This window comes from Salvelinus fontinalis, chromosome 5 (assembly GCF_029448725.1).
Source record: "Salvelinus fontinalis isolate EN_2023a chromosome 5, ASM2944872v1, whole genome shotgun sequence".
NCBI classification, from domain to species: domain Eukaryota; kingdom Metazoa; phylum Chordata; class Actinopteri; order Salmoniformes; family Salmonidae; genus Salvelinus; species Salvelinus fontinalis.
In genome coordinates, this window is record NC_074669.1 from 8,115,802 (window position 1) to 8,137,815 (window position 22,014).

At 42.8% G+C, this 22,014-nt stretch overlaps 1 protein-coding gene across 6 annotated transcripts in view; it reads left to right on the forward strand.

Annotated features, from left to right (window-relative positions):
- LOC129855024 (GRAM domain-containing protein 4-like) overlaps positions 1-22,014 on the forward strand; it is a 53,198-nt gene that overhangs the window by 13,412 nt on the left and 17,772 nt on the right. For 4 of the 6 annotated variants that reach the window (XM_055922266.1, XM_055922270.1, XM_055922268.1 and 1 more), the window contains exons 3-5: positions 1,779-1,899; positions 17,020-17,143; positions 21,497-21,576. In XM_055922266.1, coding sequence (XP_055778241.1) covers positions 1,779-1,899; positions 17,020-17,143; positions 21,497-21,576 — 325 coding nt within the window. The remainder of the gene's footprint in view (positions 1-1,778; positions 1,900-17,019; positions 17,144-21,496; positions 21,577-22,014) is intronic. The other 2 variants (XM_055922269.1, XM_055922271.1) reach the window with 1 other exon arrangement.

Genomic DNA, 22,014 nt, shown 5'->3' on the forward strand with positions numbered 1-22,014 from the left:
GCAACCCTACACCAGATCTTATTTAGGGACTTCATGGCAAAGCTGGTGAATACATATGCACGCACCACTTTTCCATTTTTTTATTTTTCAGAATTTTTTGAAACAAGTTATTTTTTTCACTTCACCAATTTGGACTAATTTGTGTATGTCCATTAAATGAAATCCAAATAAAAATCTATTTAAATTACAGGTTGTAATGCAACAAAATAGGAAAAATGACAAGGGGATGAATACTTTTGAAAGGCACTGTATTTACCTCCACAGCAGGCCTATTTTAACAATGAAAATGCTTTGTCTAAAGTTATCTGTGACATTGCTACATAGCCTACAAGGGTAGACCATTACATTTGACATTTTTATAAAAGAGTTTTTGAGTGCACCCCATTAAAAAAAAAAAAAAAAAAGACATACAGATAGCCTACACAAATTTCACACTTAGCTCAATCAAAGTGGCGCTACAGAGGCTCCATGTGTAGCAAGTTAAGAGGGAGATTTCTAATCAATGCAAAATGGAATCTAAATTACAGAATTACATTGGCTAAATAAGAAGGATTAGGCTACAATGATCAACCAACAGGTAGGCATAGCAGGCCTGTAATTTGTCGCTGTTTAACTCTTTGTTGCACTTTTATGGGGTACATATAATTAACAGTAAGGTCTAATTTACACAGATGGAATAAATTTATGTACATTAATAGGGCCCATTTCTCAATTAGCAGACTTAGTGAATTGGGTCACTGCTTCTCTGGGTAATGGTGCGAGGGATGGTGTTAATGTACTCCTACTACTACATTTTACAGAGCAGACGAGCACTACTTTCCCATCGTAATTGCACTCTCAAAGTAGCCTTAAATCTGGCCTAGATATGGCATATTCTAAGCTAAAATAGAGTTTGGAAAATATGTGCCGTATGCAATCATTGATTAACATTATTTAGCAGTTTCTACCTACACACTGCCTTATCGGTGCTCAGACGTTCATGTTGAAGACAATCATATGAATGGAATGTTTTCTTCTGGTTGTCTTTTTAATGGTCCGTAAGGGATGTGTGTCTGACATGTTTCACAATGTCTGTCAATATTCTTCTTGTGTCAGTCATTGTTGCTAACTTGTTTCAGTGTAAAAGTGGAAGACTTGAGACCTGGCTTTGACGAGTCTTATTCATTAATAAATTACACAGTACGTTGTAGTACAGTAGCGAATTATAATATCCCTTGTCGAAATGTACTAGCTTTATTCATCTGAGAGGAGACCTTTTAATCAGAGCTGGGCTTGTGGTATTTTCCTCTCCCACTCATCGTTACTAAAGTGCACTGATTTCCCACCTTCTGACACAAGCTGTCTTTGCATATTCTTATGCTTTTCCCCCTGCTGAGAGGATCTGAAATCAAGTAATTTAGATGTTTTCCTCCCCTCTTTTTGAGTAGCACAGTACCAACACTAGTTACTATCTCAATGTAACTCTGTGGCTATCATTGTGTACTTTCACAATATTCTTAGTTTCGCTCGCTTTCTCTCTCTCTGTGTGTTGGGTCATGATTCAGATGATAGTCTGCATACATAATTACACTAGAGTTTGAGCTAGGCTGGATGGTGCAGGGAGAAACTGCATGGTGAAATGGAGTCTTCTGCAGTCAGCTTGCCTGCATTTATCTTTGTGTGTGTGTGAGCTTTGAGGTGCTGTGTGCAGGTGTCCACAGTAGCTCACATTGGTAGGGAGGTTATTCTTCTCTCCTGACTGCGTGTTCTTGTGTGTGTGTGTGTGTGCCCACATCCAGGCTGGTCCGGGGACACTTGCTATGGCCGCAGCCATCCAGGACTATCAGAGGACTGAGACAGATGGACTCAATGAGGTGAAAGGCCACCTGGAAATTGCCTTACTGGAAAAGCACTTCCTACGTGAGTATTTCATAATTATTCAGTCTAGGTTTAAGGAGAAGTTTGTAAAACCTCTAGCAGTAAGGTTTTGATTTGCAAAAAGAGAAAATATCTTCACATGTTTGTTGGTTGATTTGGCAATACACACAGCAGCTTTGGATATCTGTCTTTCATGTTCAAGTTGTCTGTTAGTTGGTGAACTCATTAGGATGTGTGTGTAAATGTTATTGGTCTTGCCTTCAGGGCTCCCCTGGCTGCAGAATTACATTTGATCATATAGCCCTATTACATCTGGCTCTTATATTAGATCAACTTTAGCTTAGTACTGTAGCTAGGTCAGTGATCATACTATCTGTGAGTGACTATAGCCCTATATAAGAATGGGCACAGTCATTCAAATATCCGAACGGACGTCAGTATTTGATTACTTGGTAGAGTGTTCATTTTTGAGAGAGAAAAAAAAAATATCCCTATTTTAACAATAAATGCTTTGTCAAGTTATCTGTGACATTGCTACATAGCCTACAAGGATAGACCATTAAATTTGTCATTTTTATAAAATAGAGTTTTTATGAGTGCGCTCCATTTTTTTTAAAGACGTCCAGGTAGCCTACACACATTTCACACGTAGCGGCGCTACAGAGGCTCCATGTGTAGCAAGTTAATTGGGAGATTTCTAATCAATGGAAAATTACAGAATCAATGCAAAATTACAGAATTACGTTGGCTAAATGAGAAGGATTAGGCTACAATGATCAACCAACAGGTAGGCTGTTTCATATGAATGGAGTATTGGCTATCTAGCTTTTTTACAACAATTTGATGTTGCATCTATTACGACCATCCGGATATCCCAAAAACATCATGATATTATTCAACACATTGAGGAGATGGAAGTACAGAAGTGGTGTGTGGCCTTCATTTCACCTCAGCCCCCCATCTGGGATGCAGGCTACATGTCAGCGGTATGGGCTGGTGGCTGGTCCTCATTGCAGAGCCCATTCTCCTCTGTCTAGCACCAAAGGGTACTAATGGAAAGAGTGCAATCGCCAAATGTACTGGAGCTGCTCTACTGAAGCACATGTATAATGAGTCTTTTTCTAATAATCAGATTTCCACAGTTGGTACTGAAGTTGATTATCCAATGACTGTGAGATGAGCAGTTTGTAGATCTGTAATGGGATTGCTGTTTGTCTGCCTTGTTTTGAGCCCTGGCCCTGCTTTGCCATGATCCTTCAGGGAGGTGGTTAGTGCTTGAGTAAATTATCAGCTTTGTCCTTTTCTGCTTTGATGAGTCGGTCATTTAATAATAATATATGCCATTTTGAAGACTCTTTTATCCAAAGCGTCTTAGTCATGCTTGCATTCATTCAAATAACATTTTATTGATCACATACACATTTAGTAGAAACAATTCTGATGCTTCATATGTGACCTCAGTCTGGAGCTTAGATTTTTAGCACATGACCTGCCGTTACCACGACAACTACCCAAAATGGAAAGGAACAGTGACAGGAAATGAGAATTGAGTATGTGTGATACTTCAGAGGCTACATCAATGTGAATGCACACATCTGATAGGGGCCACATGTAAAACTGAGTGTGGACAGTCAGAAAAAAATATCAGATATGGAAAGAAAATAAGAATTGGGTTCTTAGGGTGTCGGCATGCGCATGTAACGGATGTGAAATGGCTAGCTAGTTAGCGGGTACGCGCTAGTAGCATTTCAATCAGTTACGTCACTTGCTCTGAGACTTAAGTAGTGTTGCCCCTTGCTTTGCAAGGGCCGTGGCCTTTGTGGAGCGATGGGTAACGATGCTTCGTGGGCGACCGTTGTCGATGTGTGCAGAGGGTCCCTGGTTCGCGCCCGTGTCGGGGCGAGGGGACGGTTTAAAGTTATACTGTTACATTGGTGCCGTGACCCGGATCACTGGTTGCTGCGGAAAAAGGAGGAGGTTGAAAGGGGGGTGAGTGTAACGGATGTGAAATGGCTAGCTAGTTAGCGGGTGCGCGCTAGTAGCATTTCAATCAGTTACGTCACTTGCTCTGAGACTTAAGTAGTGTTGCCCCTTGCTTTGCAAAGGCCGTGGCTTTTGTGGAGCGATGGGTAACGCTGCTTCGTGGGTGACTGTTGTCGATGTGTGCAGAGGGTCCCTGGTTCGCGCCCGTGTCGGGGCGAGGGGACGGTTTAAAGTTATACTGTTACACGCAGGAGATTAGCCCTATGATGATCAAAAAATAGTGAAACACACACACACTCATTGAAAGGAAGTCTAAGAAGTGGTAGATCTGTTATGTGCTATTTCTATGCTTTCTGCTAAGTTTTTAGTGCGTCTTTTACTTTCGGTTTTGTACACCAGCTAAAAATACAATATTTTTGGTTATGGAAAAGATGCATTCGGAAAGTATTCAGACCCCTTCCCTTTTTCCACATTTTGTCACTTTACAGCCTTAAACTAAAATGTATTTAAATGTTTTTCCTTATCAATCTACACACAATACCCCATAATGACAAAGCGAAAACAGGTTTTTTGAAATGTTTACAAATTAATTAAAAATAGAAAACAGAAATGTCTTATTTACAGTGTTGCAAAAAAGTATTTAGTCAGCCACCAATTGTGCAAGTTCTCCCACTTAAAAAGACGAGAGAGGCCTGTAATGACAGACAAAATGAGAAGAAAAAAATCCTGAAAATCACATTGTAGGATTTTTAATGAATTTATTTGCAAATTATGGTGGAAAATAAGTATTTGGTCAATAACAAAAGTTTATCACAGTACTTTGTTATATACCCTTTGTTGGCAAGGATAGAGGTCAAATGTTTTCTGTATGTCTTCACAAGGTTTTCACACACTGTTGCTGGTATTTTGGCCCATTCCTCCATGCAGATCTCCTCTAGAGCAGTGACGTTTTGGGGCTGTTGCTGGGCAACACGGACTTTCAACTCCCTCCAAAGATTTTCTATGGGGTTGAGATCTGGAGACTGGCTAGGCCACTCCAGGACCTTGAAATGCTACTTACGAAGCCACTCCTTCGTTGCCCGGGCGGTGTGTTTGGGATCATTGTCATGCTGAAAGACCCAGCCACGTTTCATCTTCAATGCCCTTGCTGATGGAAGGAGGTTTTCACTCAAAATCTCACGATACATGGCCCCATTCATTCTTTCCTTTACACGGATCAGTCGTCCTAGTCCCTTTGCAGAAAAACAGCCCAAAGCATGATGTTTCCACCCCCATGCTTCACAGTAGGTATGGTGTTCTTTGGATGCAACTCAGAATTCTTTGTCCTCCAAACACGACGAGTTGAGTTTTTACCAAAAAGTTATATTTTGGTTTCATCTGACCATATGACATTCTCCCAATCTTCTCCTGGATCATCCAAATGCTCTCTAGCAAACTTTAGACGGGCCTGGACATGTACTGGCTTAAGCAGGGGGACACGTCTGGCACTGCGGGATTTGAGTCCCTGGCGGGGTAGAGTGTTACTGATGGTAGACTTTGTTATGGTAGGCTTTGTTACTTTGGTCCCAGCTCTCTGCAGGGCATTCACTAGGTCCCCCGTGTGGTTCTGGGATTTTTGCTCACCGTTCTTGTGATCATTTTGACCCCACGGGGTGAGATCTTGCGTGGAGCCCCAGATCGAGGGAGATTATCAGTGGTCTTGTATGTCTTTCATTTCCTAATAATTGCTCCCACAGTTGATTTCTTCAAACCAAGCTGCTTACTTATTGCAGATTCAGTCTTCCCAGCCTGGTGCAGGTCTACAATTTTGTTTCTGGTGTCCTTTGACAGCTCTTTGGTCTTGGCCATAGTGGAGTGTGACTGTTTGAGGTTGTGGACAGGTGTCTTTTATACTGATAACAAGTTCAAACAGGTGCCATTAATACAGGTAACGAGTGGAGGACAGAGGAGCCTCTTAAAGAAGAAGTTACAGGTCTGTGAGAGCCAGAAATCTTGCTTGTTTGTAGGTGACCAAATACTTATTTTCCACCATAATTTGCAAATAAATTCATAGAAAATCCTACAATGTGATTTTTGGATTTTTTTTTCTCATTTTGTCTGTCATAGTTTAAGTGTACCTATGGTGAAAATTACAGGCCTCTCTCATCTTTTTAAGTGGGAGAACTTGCACAATTGGTGGCTGACTAAATACTTTTTTGCCCCACTGTATGTTGAACCGTATAAAAAGCAGTTTGCAAGTTCTGGAAAGCTTTTGTAAGAGACGAGGCACAACAGTAAATAACAGTATCAAAATGAAGTTGTGCATTTTGAACCAAGTACAGAGCCTTGGGGCAAACTCTTATGGATAGACAATATAACAGACATAAGCCCATCAAATTGAGTGCACTGAGGTCTATCAGACAGATAGTTAGCAAACCATGCAACTGCATGCTCCGAAAGACCTACACTCAACAATCTCTGCCTTAGTATAGCATGATCAACTGTATCAAAAGGCTTAGAGAGATCAATAAAAAGTGAGAAACAGTGCTGTTTTTTGTCAAGGGCTTCAGTGATATAATTTAAAACCTTCATGGCTGCTGTAATTGTGCTATGCTTCTTCCTGAAGCCCGATTGGTACATTGATAAAATAGAGTTTGTTTTTATTTACTATTTTAGCTGTTCACTTACAAGGGTTTCAAGTATTTTCACCAGGAGTGACAGCTTTGAGATTGGCCTATAATTATTTAAAAGAGTTGGATCTCCCCCTTTTAAAAGTGGTAGGACAAATGCTGATTTCCAGATCTTTGGTGTAGTGCCTTGCGGTCGGAGGCCGAGCAGTGTCCGTACCAGTCAGGATGCTCTCGATGTTGCAGCTGTAGAACCTTTTTGAGGATCTGAGGACCCATGCCAAATCTTTTTAGTTTCCTGAGGGGGAATAGGCTTTGTCGTGCCCTCTTGATGACTGTCTTGGTGTGTTTGGACCATTCTAGTTTGTTGGTGATGTGGACACCAAGGAACTTGAAGCTCTCATTCTGCTCCACTACAGCCCCGTCGATGGGAATAACGGCGTGCTCGGTCCTCCTTTTCCTGTAGTCCACAATCATCTCCTTAGTCTTGGTGATGTTGAGGGATAGGTTGTTATTCTGGCACCACACGGCCAGGTCTCTGACCTCCTCCCTATAGGCTGTCTCGTCGTTGTTGGTGATCAGGCCTACCACAGTTGTCGTCTATAAACTTAATGAGGGTATTGGAGTCGTGTCTGGCCATGCAGTCGTTGGTGAACAGGGAGTACAGGAGGGGACTGAGCATGTACCCCTGAGGGGCTCCAGTGTGGCAGATGTGTTGCTACCTACCCTCACCACCTGGAGGTGGCCCGTCAGGAAGTGCAGGATCCAGTTGCAGAGGGAGGTGTTTAGTCCTAGGATCCTTAGCTTAGTGATGAGCTCTGAGGGTACTATGGTGTTGAACGCTGAGCTGTAGTTAACAAATAGCATTCTCACATAGGTGTTCCTTTTGTCCAGGTCGGAAAGGGGAGTGTGGAGTGCAATAGAGATTGCATCATCTGTAGATCTGTTGGGGCGGTATGCAAATTGGAGTGGGTCTAGGGTTTCTTGGATAATGGTGTTGATGCGAGCCATTACCAGCCTTTCAAAGCACTTCATGGCTACAGATGTGAGTGCTACGAGTCTGTAGTAATTTAGGCAGGTTGCCTTAGTGTTCTTTGGCACAGGGACTATGGTGGTCTGCTTGAAACATGTTGGTATTAGACTCAATCAGGGACATGTTGAAAATGTCAGTGAAGACATCTGCCAGTTGGTCAACACATGCCCGGAGCACACGTCCTGGTAATCCGTCTGGCCCCGCAGCCTTGTGAATGTTTACCTTTAAAGGTCTTACTCACGTTGGCTATGGAGAGCATTATCCCACAGTCGTCCGGAATAGCTGATGCTTTTATGCATCAGGTGTGCCAAGCTTGTAGCGTCATACCCAAGAAGAATCAAGGCTTTAATCGCTGCCAAAGGTGCTTCAAAAAAAGACTGAGTAAAGGGTCTGAATACTTACGTAAATGTTATTTTACATTTTTCATACATTTGCACAAATTTCTGAACCTGTTTTTGTTTGACATTATGGGGTTTTGTGTGTAGGTTGTTTGGATAAGGCTGTATTGTAACATGTTGAAAAAAGGAAGGGTTCTGAATACTTTCCTGAATGCACTCTATATACAAAAGTATGTGGACACCCCGTCAAATTAGTGGATTTGGCTATTTCAGCCACACCCGTTGCTGACGGATATATAAAATCGAGCATACAGCCACGCATTCTCCGTCGACAAACATTGGCAGTAGAATAACAAGTCAGTTTGTCAAATATATTGCCTGCTAGAGCTTCCAAGGGCAACTATAAGTGCTTTTTCTGTGAAGTGGAAACGTTTAGGAGCAACAACAGCTCAGCCGTGACGTGGTAGGCCATGCTTACAGAATGGGACCGCCAAGTGCTGAAGCACGTAGCGCATAAAAGCCATCTTTCCAGTTACAACACTCACTACCGAGTTCCAAACTGCCTCCGGAAGCAACGTCCGCACAATAACTATTCGCCGGGAGCTTCATGAAATGGGTTTCCATGACCGAGCAGCCGCACACAAGCCTAAGATTGCCAAGCGAGGGCTGGAGTGGTGTAAAGCTCGCTCCCATTTTACTCTGGATCAGTGGAAATGCGTTCTCTGGAGAAATTAATCATGCTTCACCATCTGACAGTCCGACGGATGAATCTGGGTTTGGCGGATGCCAGGAGAACGCTACCTCCCCGAATGCATAGAGCCAACTTTAAAGTTTGGTGGAGGAGGAATAATGGACTGGGGCTGTTTTTCATGTTTTGTGCTTGGCCCATTAGTTCCAGTGGATGAAAATCTTAACGTTACAGCATACAATAACATTCTAGACGATTCTGTGCTTCCAACTTTGTGGTAACAGTTTTTGGGAAGGCCCTTTTACCATGACAATGCCCCCGTGCACAAAGCGAGGTCCATTCAGAAACTGTTTGTTGAGATCGGTGTGAAATAACTTGACTGGCCTGCATAGAGCCCTGACCTCAACACCATCGAACAACTTTGGGATGAATTGGAACGCCGACTGCGAGCCAGGTCTAATCACCCAACATCAGTGCCCGACCTCACTAATGTGGCTGAATGGAAGCATGTCCCCGCAGCAATGTTCCAGCATCTAGTGGAAAGCCTTCCCAGAAGAATGGAGGCTGTTATAGCAGCAAAGGCGGACCAACTCCATATTAATGCCCTGATTTTGGAATGAGATGTGCGACGAGCAGGTGTCCACACACTTTTGGTCAGAAACGGTATACAACAGCGGTTTAGATGGTACAATGATTCTCTAGTCTACACTGTACTTGCTTATTTTGTCGCAGACTGAATTTTAGCAACTATTCGAATTTTAGCAACCAGGAAATGGCGGCGTGATTTCTGCATAGTGCATCTTAAAAGTTAAACATACCGACCGCAGTGATGTTTACACACATGAACAGCACACACTGCATTGCTGATCAATTGAGGCCAATCTGCCCCGCGATCAATACATTTGTCTAACAGACAGTCCATTTTGTGATATCATCAGCCTCAACTGCACATACAACAGTGTTGCCTACCCTTTTGAGATGGATAACATTCACATTGCTTTAGTGTTTGCATTTGAATAGGTTTTTGATTATGCTTACCATTTCCCCTAAATAACTTGGATTTCACACTCGCAATCTGTCATTTTGCACAACCTGCCACAGGAAGAGCCTCGCAGAGAGAGAGACAGAAATTTGTATTTTCTATTATTTTTCCCCCTCCTTGCTCTCTTGATGTGAAAATCCTAGAGAGACCTCCGCACTTCACAAAATTGTAAAGAAAATTTGGCACTTCACAAGAAAATAATCACGTAGGGAGGCGATCATCCACTTTGAGGGGCACCAACAGTGTGTGTGGGCGTGCGTGCTCGCTCGTCCTGAGGGCTCTACAGTGGGGGAGGACATGAAAGGTCAGACCCGGACCTTCTTACTGTGCCAGTAAATATAAACAGTGGTTATTAATAGAGGATATTACTTAAGCTACTCCACTCCGAAGAAAGGCAGCCAGGTATTGAAGGACCATTGGGTGTCTCTTTTCTGGTCCACTGGTACAGTAACTGGAGGATGGCAGTAGTACGAATGGTTTCTTCAGTAGTATTCTGTATGTCCACTCCCTTGTTCTTGGTAATTATTAACCTATGCTGGCTAGAAACCACAATGCATTTTTATAGTCTTCGAACCCAACCTCGTCTGTTGAAACGCTTGGTTGTTTGTAACCTAGCGTAGTAGGTGTAGAAAGACGCCTGAGCAGAGTCCATACTTCACCTTTTTTCAGGGGTTGAAAATACTTTCTGCCAAAGCTGCTAAGGGTGGGACCAGTGCAACCAGGGCTACACCTTCAACAGTGGTGTAGAATGTTGTAGTTATTTTAGGTGGGGTAGTAGTAGTATCAGATGTTATTTATGGATTATGTTCTTGTAAGCATTGCTAGTAAAGTATCCCAGGTTCTTTTGCCCTTTTTATATAACAGCTTGCCCCCAGAGATATCAGGGGATGTGGAGTGGATAACAAGTAACTGTCCTTTAGTGCCATGAGGCAGAACCAGTTAGGATTGTTTCCAGGTTCCTCTGCTAGTCTCTGGCTCCAGGCTAGAACAAGGGACATCACATCAGCCCACCTCCTCCTATGTGACATTGTGAAATGCCTGGGTGAGGTTGCATAGCGATACCTAAGGAATCTCCAGGCTGGCCTGAAGATGTTATCCCACTCGCTGTTTACTTGTTGCGAAGCATGGCAGACAGCTCAGGTTTCTCAGGGGAAAGTATTTGGGTGTGAAGTGATGCTGCATTTCCTGGCAGGCATTGGTCTGTTGACTCACATTTTTATACCCACAGGCCTGTCTGTCAGACACTGATTCTGGGACAGTTGCTCATGGTTGTATGATTTTTTTCATGTCATCTACCTCCAATATGTAACAATACATAGCTTTATGAATGAAGCGAAGACCTCACATAGTGTTCTATTGTAATTCTACCTAGTAGAGCATTACAGGCTAGATACCGAACTCTAACACGCCTGTGTAACGGTAGTAAAAAAACTTGTTTACCCTGTTAGCCAGTGTTAAAGATACAGCACCTCCCTTAACATACCAGTAGGTGTCCAGTGAAACTGACAGTTGGACATTTACTATACTATGATAAAAGACGAGAGCGACCTCAACAGCGTGTTGGAGACGTTAAGAAAAATTGTCTTGTGTTGGCAGAGCCAAAACAAGGCACTGTGAGATAGCAGAATTCAGAAAGTCGGAGATACATTTCAGAAAGTCGGAGATACATTTCAGTTATATTAGAAACTTGGTACAACAACTAAAACCAACCGCTGGCTCAGAAAAATCTGAAGTGAGATTAAATGTCTTAGATATGGGCCTATTTGGCTACTAAAACACTCGCTGTTGTAGAAACATACACAGGACTGTGGTAACTGAGTGCCCTGTCCCCCCAACAGTCCCCATGTCCAGAGGCTTGGCCAGGCATGGGAAGCCATGCATGTGATAATGAGAGGATGCTCTCTGGCACATTGTTAAATAAAGGCCTCTATGCAAATGTTTGACTTACATAACTAGGTTATCCGGGGCATACGTGGCTTCCTATTCTCCCTCCTGGCTCTGCAGCTACTGGTTAGCAGGTTAGCATGCCGTACGGCACTCATTGAGAAAAAGCAGTCTGTTTCTCTATGACTGAGGTGATGACCTGAAAAGGCCTTGTACAGTAGGGCTTCATGGGGGCCAAACCCATTGGTGAAGTTGAGAATTGGAGGCTAAGAGGGAGAGCTCGTCTGTTAGAGTGGAGGACACTGCCTTAATGTTGCTACACCCCAGGAACAGTAGCTGCTGCCTTGGCAGAAACTAATGGGGATCCTTAATGAAATACAAAGACTTCAACACACTCCAGTTTCACATCTGAGGAGAATATCTAATATCTATACTAGCCATACATTTATTTACATCCACCTTTGATTGGATAGTTTGAGTATAGTTGTTTTAGGTTCTTATGGGTTTTCTCTACAGGAATGCACTTTTATCCTTGATAGTTCTTTAGTCCTCTTTGAGAGGAAATTCATGTAGCTTTATTTTGTTGAAAAGCATTTCACTATCAAGAGAATGGCGTGAACATCGTCTCGCTCAACAAGAGGTAGTTCTCTTTTTAGAAAGCGTTTTTTGGTTTGATGACGGGCCATCTTTGAAATGGATTCAACATGTCAGTTACGTTCAGTACATTCACATACTTCCGTGCCATGTGATAGCAGGAAGAGGATGTGGTTTACACCAGTCTCATGGTGGCCCAGTCACAGTTGATGTAGCGGGAAGAGGATGTGGTTTACACCAGTCTCATGGTGGCCCAGTCACAGTTGATGTAGCGGGAAGAGGATGTGGTTTACACCAGTCTCATGGTGGTCCAGTCACAGTTGATGTAGCGGGAAGAGGATGTGGTTTACACCAGTCTCATGGTGGTCCAGTCACAGTTGATGTAGCAGGAAACAAACGATAGATCAGGATGTGGATGCGCTAAAGAGTAAGAACCTGTTTTCTGCCTTCAGATGACTCATACTATTCAGATGCTTAAATGAAGAACGATCACCTAGGCCTTGATCAGCTCCTTGGTTTCTGGGCTGAAGTTGTCGTTTACAAGACGGTTGGGAATTGATGTGAACAACGGGGCTTTTTGCTCTTTTGTGTGAAGCTGGGGAAATCCTAAAACAGCGTAACTATGATGACAGGAGAACTTAGCCATGATGTCAATGCCCTGCTAAGGTGGACGGGCGGCTATGCTCAATTTTGTTCCTCATTCATCAAGGGGAACACTTGAATATTTATAACTTGCAAACATTCCGCAGAGGGTGTCATAGGTTGTGTTGCTATGGTGGCAGATTTTCCAATTAGCTTGATGTTGTGTGATAGGTACAGGAAATATCTGAAAATGTATATTTTCCAGCTGTGTACAAAATGTGAATGTAATTTCTTATTAGCATGTTTTCATAAGGTAATGAAATTAACCATCCACTGTAGAGTGAATTTCACTAGTCATGTGAAAATAATACTTTTTGTAATGTACAGTTGATGTCGGAAGTTTACATACAATTAGGTTGGAGTCATTAAAACTCGTTTTTCAACCACTCCACAAATTTCTTGCTAACAAACTATAGTTTTGGCAAGTCGGTTAGGACATCCACTTTGTGCATGACACAAGTAATTTTACCAACAATTGTTTACAGACAGATTATTTCACTTATAATTCACTGTATTACAATTGCAGTGGGTCAGAAGTTTACATACACTAAGTTGACTGTGCCTTTAAACAGCTTGGAAAATTTCAAAAAATGTCATGGCTTTAGAAGCTTCTGATAAGCTAATTGACATAATTTGAGTCAATTGGACATGTACCTGTGGATGTACTTCAAGGCCTACCGTCAAACAAAGTGCCTGTTTGCTTGACATCATGGGAAAATCAAAAGAAATCAGCTAAGACCTCAGAAAAAAAATTGTAGACCTCCACAAGTCTGGTTCATCCTTGGGGGCAACTTTACAGTGTTCGAGCTTTTTGGATTTTGTGCTACAGGATGCAAATTTCTGTTTGAAGAAGCTAGCCTTTGCTTTCCTAACTGCCTGTGTATATTGATTCCTAACTTCCCTGAAAAGTTGCATATCGCGGGGGCTATTCGATGCTGATGCAGTACGCCACAGGATGTTTTTGTGCTGGTCAAGGGCAGTCAGGTCTGGAGTGAACCAAGGGCTATATCTGTTCCTGGTTCTACATTTTTTGAATGGGGCATGCTTATTTAAGATGGTGAGGTAATCCTCTACTGACGGAATGAGGTCAATATCCTTCCAGGATACCCGGGCCAGGTCGATTAGAAAGGCCTGCTCGCAGAAGTGTTTTAGGGAGCGTTTGACAGTGATGAGGGGTGGTCAAACCACAGACCCATTACGGACGCAGGAAATGAGTCAGTGATCGCTGAGATCCTGGTTGAAGACGGCAGAGGTGTATTTGGAGGGCAGGTTAATTAGGATGACATCTATGAGGGTGCCCGTGTTTACGGATTTGGGGTTGTACCTGGTAGGTTCATTGATAATTTGTGTGAGATTGAAAGCATCAAGCTTAGATTGTAGGATGGCCGGGGTGTTAAGCATGTCCCAGTTTAGGTCACCTAACAGCACAAGCTCTGAAGATAGATGGGGGGCAATCAATTCACATATGGTGTCCAGGGCACAGCTGGGGCAGAAGGTGGTCAACATTTTTTTAATAAATTATTTTAAAAGTAGAAGCTCATTGTTTGGGCACAGACCTGGATAGTAAGCCAGAACTCTGCAGGCTATCTCTACAGTAGATTGCAACCCTGCCCCCTTTGGCAGTTCTATCTGTTTGGAAATTGTTATAGTTAGGGATGGAAACTTCAGGATTTTTGGTGGCCTTCCTGAGCCAGGATTCAGACACGGCTAGGACATCCGGGTCTGAATTCACCCAACTTATTGTGGGAAGCTTGTGGAAGGCTACCCAAAACGTTTGACCCAAGTTAAACAATTTAAAGGCAATGCTACCAAATACTAATTGAGTGTATATAAACTTGTGACCAACTGGGAATGTGATGAAAGTAATAAAAGCTGAAATAAATCGTTCTCTCTACTATTATTCTGACATTTCACATTCTTAAAATAAAGTGTTGATCCTAACTGACCTAAAACGGGGAATTTTTACTAGGATTAAATGTCAGGAATTGTGAAACTGATTTTAAATGTATTTGGCTAAGGTGTATGTAAACTTCCGACTTCAACTGTAAATGATACAGTAACATTTGAAAGCTGTACAGTAACTGCCAAACACACAACAACAATGATAAGCCTCATCCCCTGTATCATTATTTTAGCTTGGTCAGGTTAGAAAGTGTGTCTTTAAAACCCTCAGCCTACAATTTCTGCATCCCTGCTGAAATCTAATTAACATAATAAAAATATCCCCATCAAAATCTGTCTGTTTAAGCTAGAGATCTTTTTCTGCATGGTCTGCGTTTCAAGCCACCGTATCCACCGATATCGCCCTTCTGCATCTGCGGTGAAAGGTGGCAGAACTAGAGCGGCGTTTGTTAGACCATGGGACATCCCAAAAATTGGTCTTGTTACGAAACGTCTAGCGTCCGAACAGTTTGCCCTACAAACTATATTATGATCCTCTATTGACAGATGAGACTCTCACGAACGCCAGGGTGCTGTAGGACGCCCACAAGCCTCACAAGACTTGTCTGAAGGTCCCCGGTACCGGTTTATAAAAATGAATGGAAGTGTATATCGAGATAGTTTAGTGCCTAAAATGAAGGGATAAATGTATGGGGAAAAAATGATTTAATACTTTAAAAAATGACATTGTTTCCTGATCTTTCTTATATCTGAGAGATATAGGACCGACACTTCAGAACAATCTTCCTTTAGATTTTTTTGGGGGGGAACTATCTGTTCGATGTATTGAATCTGTTATTTGGTGTGTTTCTATTGGCTAATAGCATTAATGCCAAATTCAATGTTTCCTCCAATAAATGTGTGTATATATATTTCTTTCTTCATTAAGGGGTCTTAAAAATCGAAATTGACTAGCTAAATAATCCTTGGTATGACCATCTTTAAACAATTCCATATGTTAGCTTAGAACCCCCCCCCCCCCCCCCAGCTTAGAGGGTTAAGACAGTGACCCTCGTTGCAGCAGGCTCTAGCTGTATTCAATTATTAACCAGGCTGCTGTTGTCCCAGGTAACCTTGTGGTAAGCTGGTAACAACACTAAGCTGTTAAAACAGGCATGCAGTCACGTTCAAGCTCCGGTCTTGCTCAACCTAGAACTTTACCACCGGTATCAATCATTCCCTCTAGTAGGTCCTTTATCAATTTCCTTTGGTGTTGAGCTGGCGAGGTGAACTTTCTCCCAGTACAGTGAACAGATTGGGGGCCATCCAGTAGCTGCAAATACTAGCTCTTTCTAATTTCTCTTTCTCCTGCACTAACTCTTTCCTCTCAGCTGTCCTCTCCTTCCCCTCCTCCTTAGTATCTCTCTCAGCCTTGGTCTTATTTTTTCACTAATATCTCCCTCCATTATTTTACACCTCTTCTCTGTCCCCCTCTCGCCAACTGAATCATGAGTTGCAAAGTGGACCAGAGTTGGCCTATACGTCACAGTTGACACATTATGGAATGGGTTTATGAGAATGTTCCCTTTTAATGCCAACCGCTAAAGGAGCAGACTCGTGAGAAGTAAGCCATTTTTAAATAATGCCACACATACTCGAGATGCCTTGCCTGACCAAATCTGTTCTGCAGAGGTCCAATCTAACGTCTTGTAATGCTAAAACTAAAGGACTACAAGCTGGTCTGGAAGTGACTGCTTTTTTTAGCCTCCGGCCCGTGGCGTTCTCCTCGGTCAACTGATTGACAGACCAAGACAGTTGACATAGTCGGTACCCTGTTGCCTACCAGTCTACCTCGTTCTAATTGCTTTCACCCACCGCTTTAAAATCCAATCAAATAATTATTTATCTTGCTGATTACAGAAGTACAGAATGAGAAAAAGAGTCTACTTGAGAGCCATTGTTTTCTGTATGTTATACTGTGGTCATGGGGGGAACATTCCTTATGAAAAGGACATTTCACTCTGTCTACGGTCTTAGTTCAATTACAGTGATAAAGTAGTTTGAGGTGTTCTCTGGCAGAACTCTGTGCGACATACATTTTTAATGACTTCCAACCGGTTCTGAATGAGACAAGGTTTACTTCATCTTACCTTTCCCCTCTCTGCTCGGTCAAATAACATCTCAATGTTTTGGGGACTGTAAACATAATTATGGGCAAACATGTCTGTTCCAAGGGCTAGGCAACCCTGTTCCTAAAGTTCAGCTTGTACTTATTTTAGTTCCAACCAGGCACCGCATCTGATTTTACCGGTAACCTCATCAACTGTGCTAATTGATCAATATCGGTGACTTAAGATTGACAAGTTTGCATAGGTGCCTGTGGCAGTGACCCACCAGGACCACGGTGGTAACAGTCAGAAATGTGTGTTGGCTGAGCCAAACTTATGGGCTTTAATTGCTCTATTTTTCAGAGGAGGAGTTGAGGAAACTTAGAGAAGAAACCAATGTAGAGACACTGAAACAGGAGCTGGAGAAAGAGAGATCGAAAAGGCTGGACTTGGAACAAAAACTGAACTTAGAAGTTCTCAAAACGAGGTAAGAGGCGTGTACGCAGACGCTCTACTGCTGGCTTCCGTGTGTCGGCCCCCTGTGTGTGTCGCCCCCTGTGTGTGTCGGCCCCTGTGTGTGTCGGCCCCTGTGTGAGCGGAGCGTTCCCGATTTGACTGGAGCGCTGAGCGAGATTTCCAAAGGCTGGAGCGTCGGCCTTCTTGCCCGCTTCAGTAGCGTTCACATCACCAGCTCAGGGCATGCCCGGCCCAGCGTGCATTTGTAGTCTAGTTGTGTGCTGCTATAGCCCCTTGTTTTAGCTAATGTCATGGAGTTCGCTAAATATTTTCATAAAGAAACTGATAAAATACACAGATGCAAAATCAAAGTGACTTCCGAAGATGAGGACCAAGTGGGGGAGTGCGGTGATGTAATGTCCACAACTAAAGAATCATTGTGGAATCTGAAAAGACAGTTTCAAAAGAAAGGAACGAGGTGGGTAGCTAATTAATAGATAATGGTGTCAATGTATTTATAAACAAAAAATCTTTTCTCTTAAGTTTCCTTCATTTTTGTTCTATTATCTATACAATAGGCCATAATATATATATTTTTTGTCCCAATAGGCCTGGAATATTCCAACTTTCAAGGAGCTTTCGGTTTTGATTGAATTATACAAACATAGAGGCCTATAAATAATAAAACAAAAATAATTAAAAAAACATGCATCCCTACCCAGCCTGGCAAGCTTGGCCAAAAAGGGTGTTTAGCCTCACGAGTGGCTCTGCAAGTGTGGAGAGGATATTCTCCGCTGCTGGCCGGCTCTCCAGGCACCATCGCATGAGCCTCATGCCACAGACTCTAAAAATGTATTCAAAGGCAAAAATGAGTAATAAGGCATTTTTTATTTAATTTGTATTTAATTCTAAATACGTCACAGCTTATATGCACAGTTTATAGACCATAATGATTTAATACATCAAAATGTTTTTAAAATGCTGAGTGCTTAATGTCTTGGACTCCTTACCAGCCTAGTGTGTCACAATGTATTTCTCTGTGAGCTATAGCCTTGAAATAATTGAAATAATATAGTCTGAATAATTCATTTTGGTTCTTTCTTAGGCTCCTTGTCTGGCTCTTGACCTATTTAGAGTGTTGATATGCTGTTTACTATGACATGTAGCCTATTTGAAATGATCAGCTCTTACATTCACCTTTTCATGTTTATTATAATACTTTTCATTTGGTTTCAATACATCAAAACCAAATGGTAGGTCCGGGTAGTCACAAAAATAGATGGTTACTTTGGGATTTTTAATGAATGGAGCGGGAGTTTATTTTCCTGTGAGTGAGGAGCGGCTTTTAGCGGAGCGGTTGGAAAGGACGTTGGGCTCCATGAGCGATGAGCACACACCCTGTGTGTGGGTCGGTCGGTCAGACGGTCGGTTGGTCCCTGTGTGGGTCGGTCGGTCGGTTGGTCCCTGTGTGGGTCGGTCGGTCGGTTGGTCCCTGTGTGGGTCGGTCGGTCGGTTGGTCCCTGTGTGGGTCGGTCGGTCGGTCGGTTGGTCCCTGTGTGGGTCGGTCGGTCGGTCGGTTGGTCCCTGTGCGGGTCGGTCGGTCGGTTGGTCCCTGTGTGTGGGTCGGTCGGTCGGTTGGTCCCTGTGTGGGTCGGTCGGTCAGTTGGTCCCTGTGTGGGTCGGTCGGTCGGTTGGTCCCTGTGTGTGTGTGTGGGTCGGTCGGTCCCTGTGTGGAATGGTCCCTGTGTGTGTTTGATTTTTCAACACCGATACCGATTATTGGAGGCACAAAAAAAGCCGATACCGATTAATCGGGCGATTAAAAAAATAATAATAATAATAATAATAACATTTTTTTTTTACAACAATACTGAATGAACACTTATTTTAACTTAAAATAATACATCAATAAAATCAATTTAGCCTCAAATAAATAATGAAACATGTTCAATTTGGTTTAAATAATGCAAAAACAAAGTGTTGGAGAAGAAAGTAAAAGTGCAATATGTGCCATGTAAGAAAGCTAACATTTAAGTTCCTTGCTCAGAACATGAGAACATATGAAAGCTGGTGGTTCATTTTAACATGAGTCTTCAATATTCCCAGGTAAGAAGTTTTAGGTTGTGGTTATTATAGGAATTATAAGACTATTTCTCTCCATACCATTTGTATTTCATTAACCTTTGACTATTGGATGTTCTTATAGGCACTTTAGTATTGCCAGTGTAACAGTATAGCTTCCATCCCTCTCCTCGCTCCTACCTGGGCTCGAACCAGGAACACAACGACAACAGCCACCCTCGAAGCAACGTTACCCATGCAGAGCAAGGGGAATAACTACTCCAAGCCTCAGAGTGAGTGACGTTTGAAACGCTATTAGCGCGCACCCCGCTAACTAGCTAGCCATTTCACATCGGTTACACCAGCCTAATCTCGGGAGTTGATAGGCTTGAAGCACAGCGAAGAGCTTCTGGCAAACACACGAAAGTGCTGTTTGAATGAATGCTTACTAGCCTGCTGCTGCCTACCACCGCTCAGTCAGACTGCTCTATCAAATATCAAATCATAGACTTAATTATAACATAATAACACACAGAAATACGAGCCTTAGGTCATTAATATGGTCGAATCCGGAAACTATCATCTCGAAAACAAGACGTTTATTCTTTCAGTGAAATAGGAACCGTTCCGTATTTTATCTAATGGGTGGCATCCCTAAGTCTAAATATTCCTGTTACATTGCACAACCTTCAATGTTATGTCATAAATACGTAAAATTCTGGGAAATTAGGCGGCCCAAACTGTTGCATATACACTGACTCTGCGTGCAATGAACGCAAGAGAAGTGACACAATTTCACCTGGTTAATATTGCCTGCTAACCTGGATATCTTTTAGCTAAATATGCAGGTTTAAAAATATATACTTCTGTGTATTGATTTTAAGAAAGCATTGATGTTTATGGTTAGGTACCCATTGGAGCAACGATACGCACCGCATCGATTATATGCAACGCAGGACACGCTAGATAAACTAGTAATATCATCAACCATGTGTAGTTAACTAGTGATTATGATTGATTGTTTTTTATAAGATAAGTTTAAGGCTAGCTAGCAACTTACCTTGGCTTCTACTGCATTCGCGTAACAGGCAGGCTCCTCGTGGAGTGCAATGTAATCAGGTGGTTAGAGTGTTGGACTAGTTAACTGTAAGGTTGCAAGATTGAATCCCCGAGCTGACAAGGTAAAAATCTGTCATTCTGCCTCTGAACGAGGCAGTTAATCCCCCGTTCCTAGGCCGTCATTGAAAATAAGAATGTGTTCTTAACTGATTTGCCTAGTTAAATAAAGGTTAAATGAAGGTGTACATTTTCTAAATTTAAATTCGGCCAAATCGGTGTCCAAAAATACCGATTTCCAATTGTTATGAAAACTTGAAATGGACCCTAATTAATCAGCCATTCCGATTAATCGGTCACTGTGTGTGTTTGCGGTCACTGTGTGTGTGTGCGTGTTGGTCCCTGTGTGCGCGTGTCGGTCCCTGTGCGCGTGTTGGCCGGTCCCTGTGTGTGTGTGTGTGTTTGTATATATGTATATATATGTGGGTCAGTGTGTGTGTCGGTCGGTCGGTCGGTCGGTCGGTCCCCTGTGTGTGTGTGTGTGTGTGTGTGTGTGTGTGTGTGTGTGTGTGTGTGTGTGTGTGTGTGTGTGTGTGTGTGTGTGTGTGTGTGTGTGTGTGCGCGCGTGTGTCGGTCGCTGTGTGTGTGCGCATGGGTCGGCCGGTCACTGTGCGTGTGGGTCGGCCGGTCCCTGTGTGTGTGTGTGTATATATGTAGGTCAATGTGTGTGTGTGTCGATTGGTCCCTGTGTGTGTGTTGGTCGGTCCGTGTGTGTGTTTGTTGATCGGTCGGTCCCTGTGTGTGTCGTCCCCTGTGTGTTTTTGTGTGTCGGTCTCCATGTCTTGTCCCTGTTAAAAATAGAGCCTCTCCTTGAGTTGGGTATGGGAATATGTCAAGAAGCCGAGCCAGGCTGCCAATAAGCATTCATGCACGTAGTGACTCCCTCAATACCCTAGGCTTTGTAACACTAAACCCAAAGGTCTCTAATGTCATATGTCTAAGTATAAATCACATCTGTGTCTGTGAAGTCTCCATTTGTTTTATATGGAAAAATCTCTGTGTCAATCCTTTGAAGGCTAGAAAAAAACGTTAAGATGACGTCTCATTTATTTTCCTTTGTGATCACTGATAAGTGAAACCAATATTGTTATGAATCATTTTGCATTCACTTGTCTGGCACAATAATGTCTCAATAAGGTAGTGTGTTTTTCTGAAGCCATGGTTAATGCTCTACCTACTACTAATGCTTCGTCTCTCCTGTTCCTAGACCAGAAGATTCCGCACCACAGCCACCCAGAGCAACAACTGCAGCTCCCACCGCCAACAGTACAGGTCAGCCAGAAACGGGTACATACTGTAGATAGCTAAAGATACGCACAGGTTATTTGAATCATGACCGATGAGCTCATTCACAAATCTTTAGAATGTATGTCATTAGACAGAGGCCACCAGCGCCTTAACACTCCACCTCGCTCACCATTTCAAATTCCCATGACCTGTCTAATAAGGCCTCGGAATGGAGAAGAGTTGAATGAGTGACTCGTCTCATCTTTTCAGCTCTCTGAATCTCAGGGCTCGGCTTCTCTGTGTGGGAGTTAGAGTTGAAGCGATGTGCTTTTCTTAGCCTCTCTGCTCGCAACCCATCAAAAAACAATCTCTCGCCTCTTCCCCTGTGTGTGTGTGTGTGTGTGTGTGTGTGTGTGTGTGTGTGTGTGTGTGTGTGTGTGTGTGTGTGTGTGTGTGTGTGTGTGTGTGTGTGTGTGTGTGTGTGTGTGTGTGCCACTT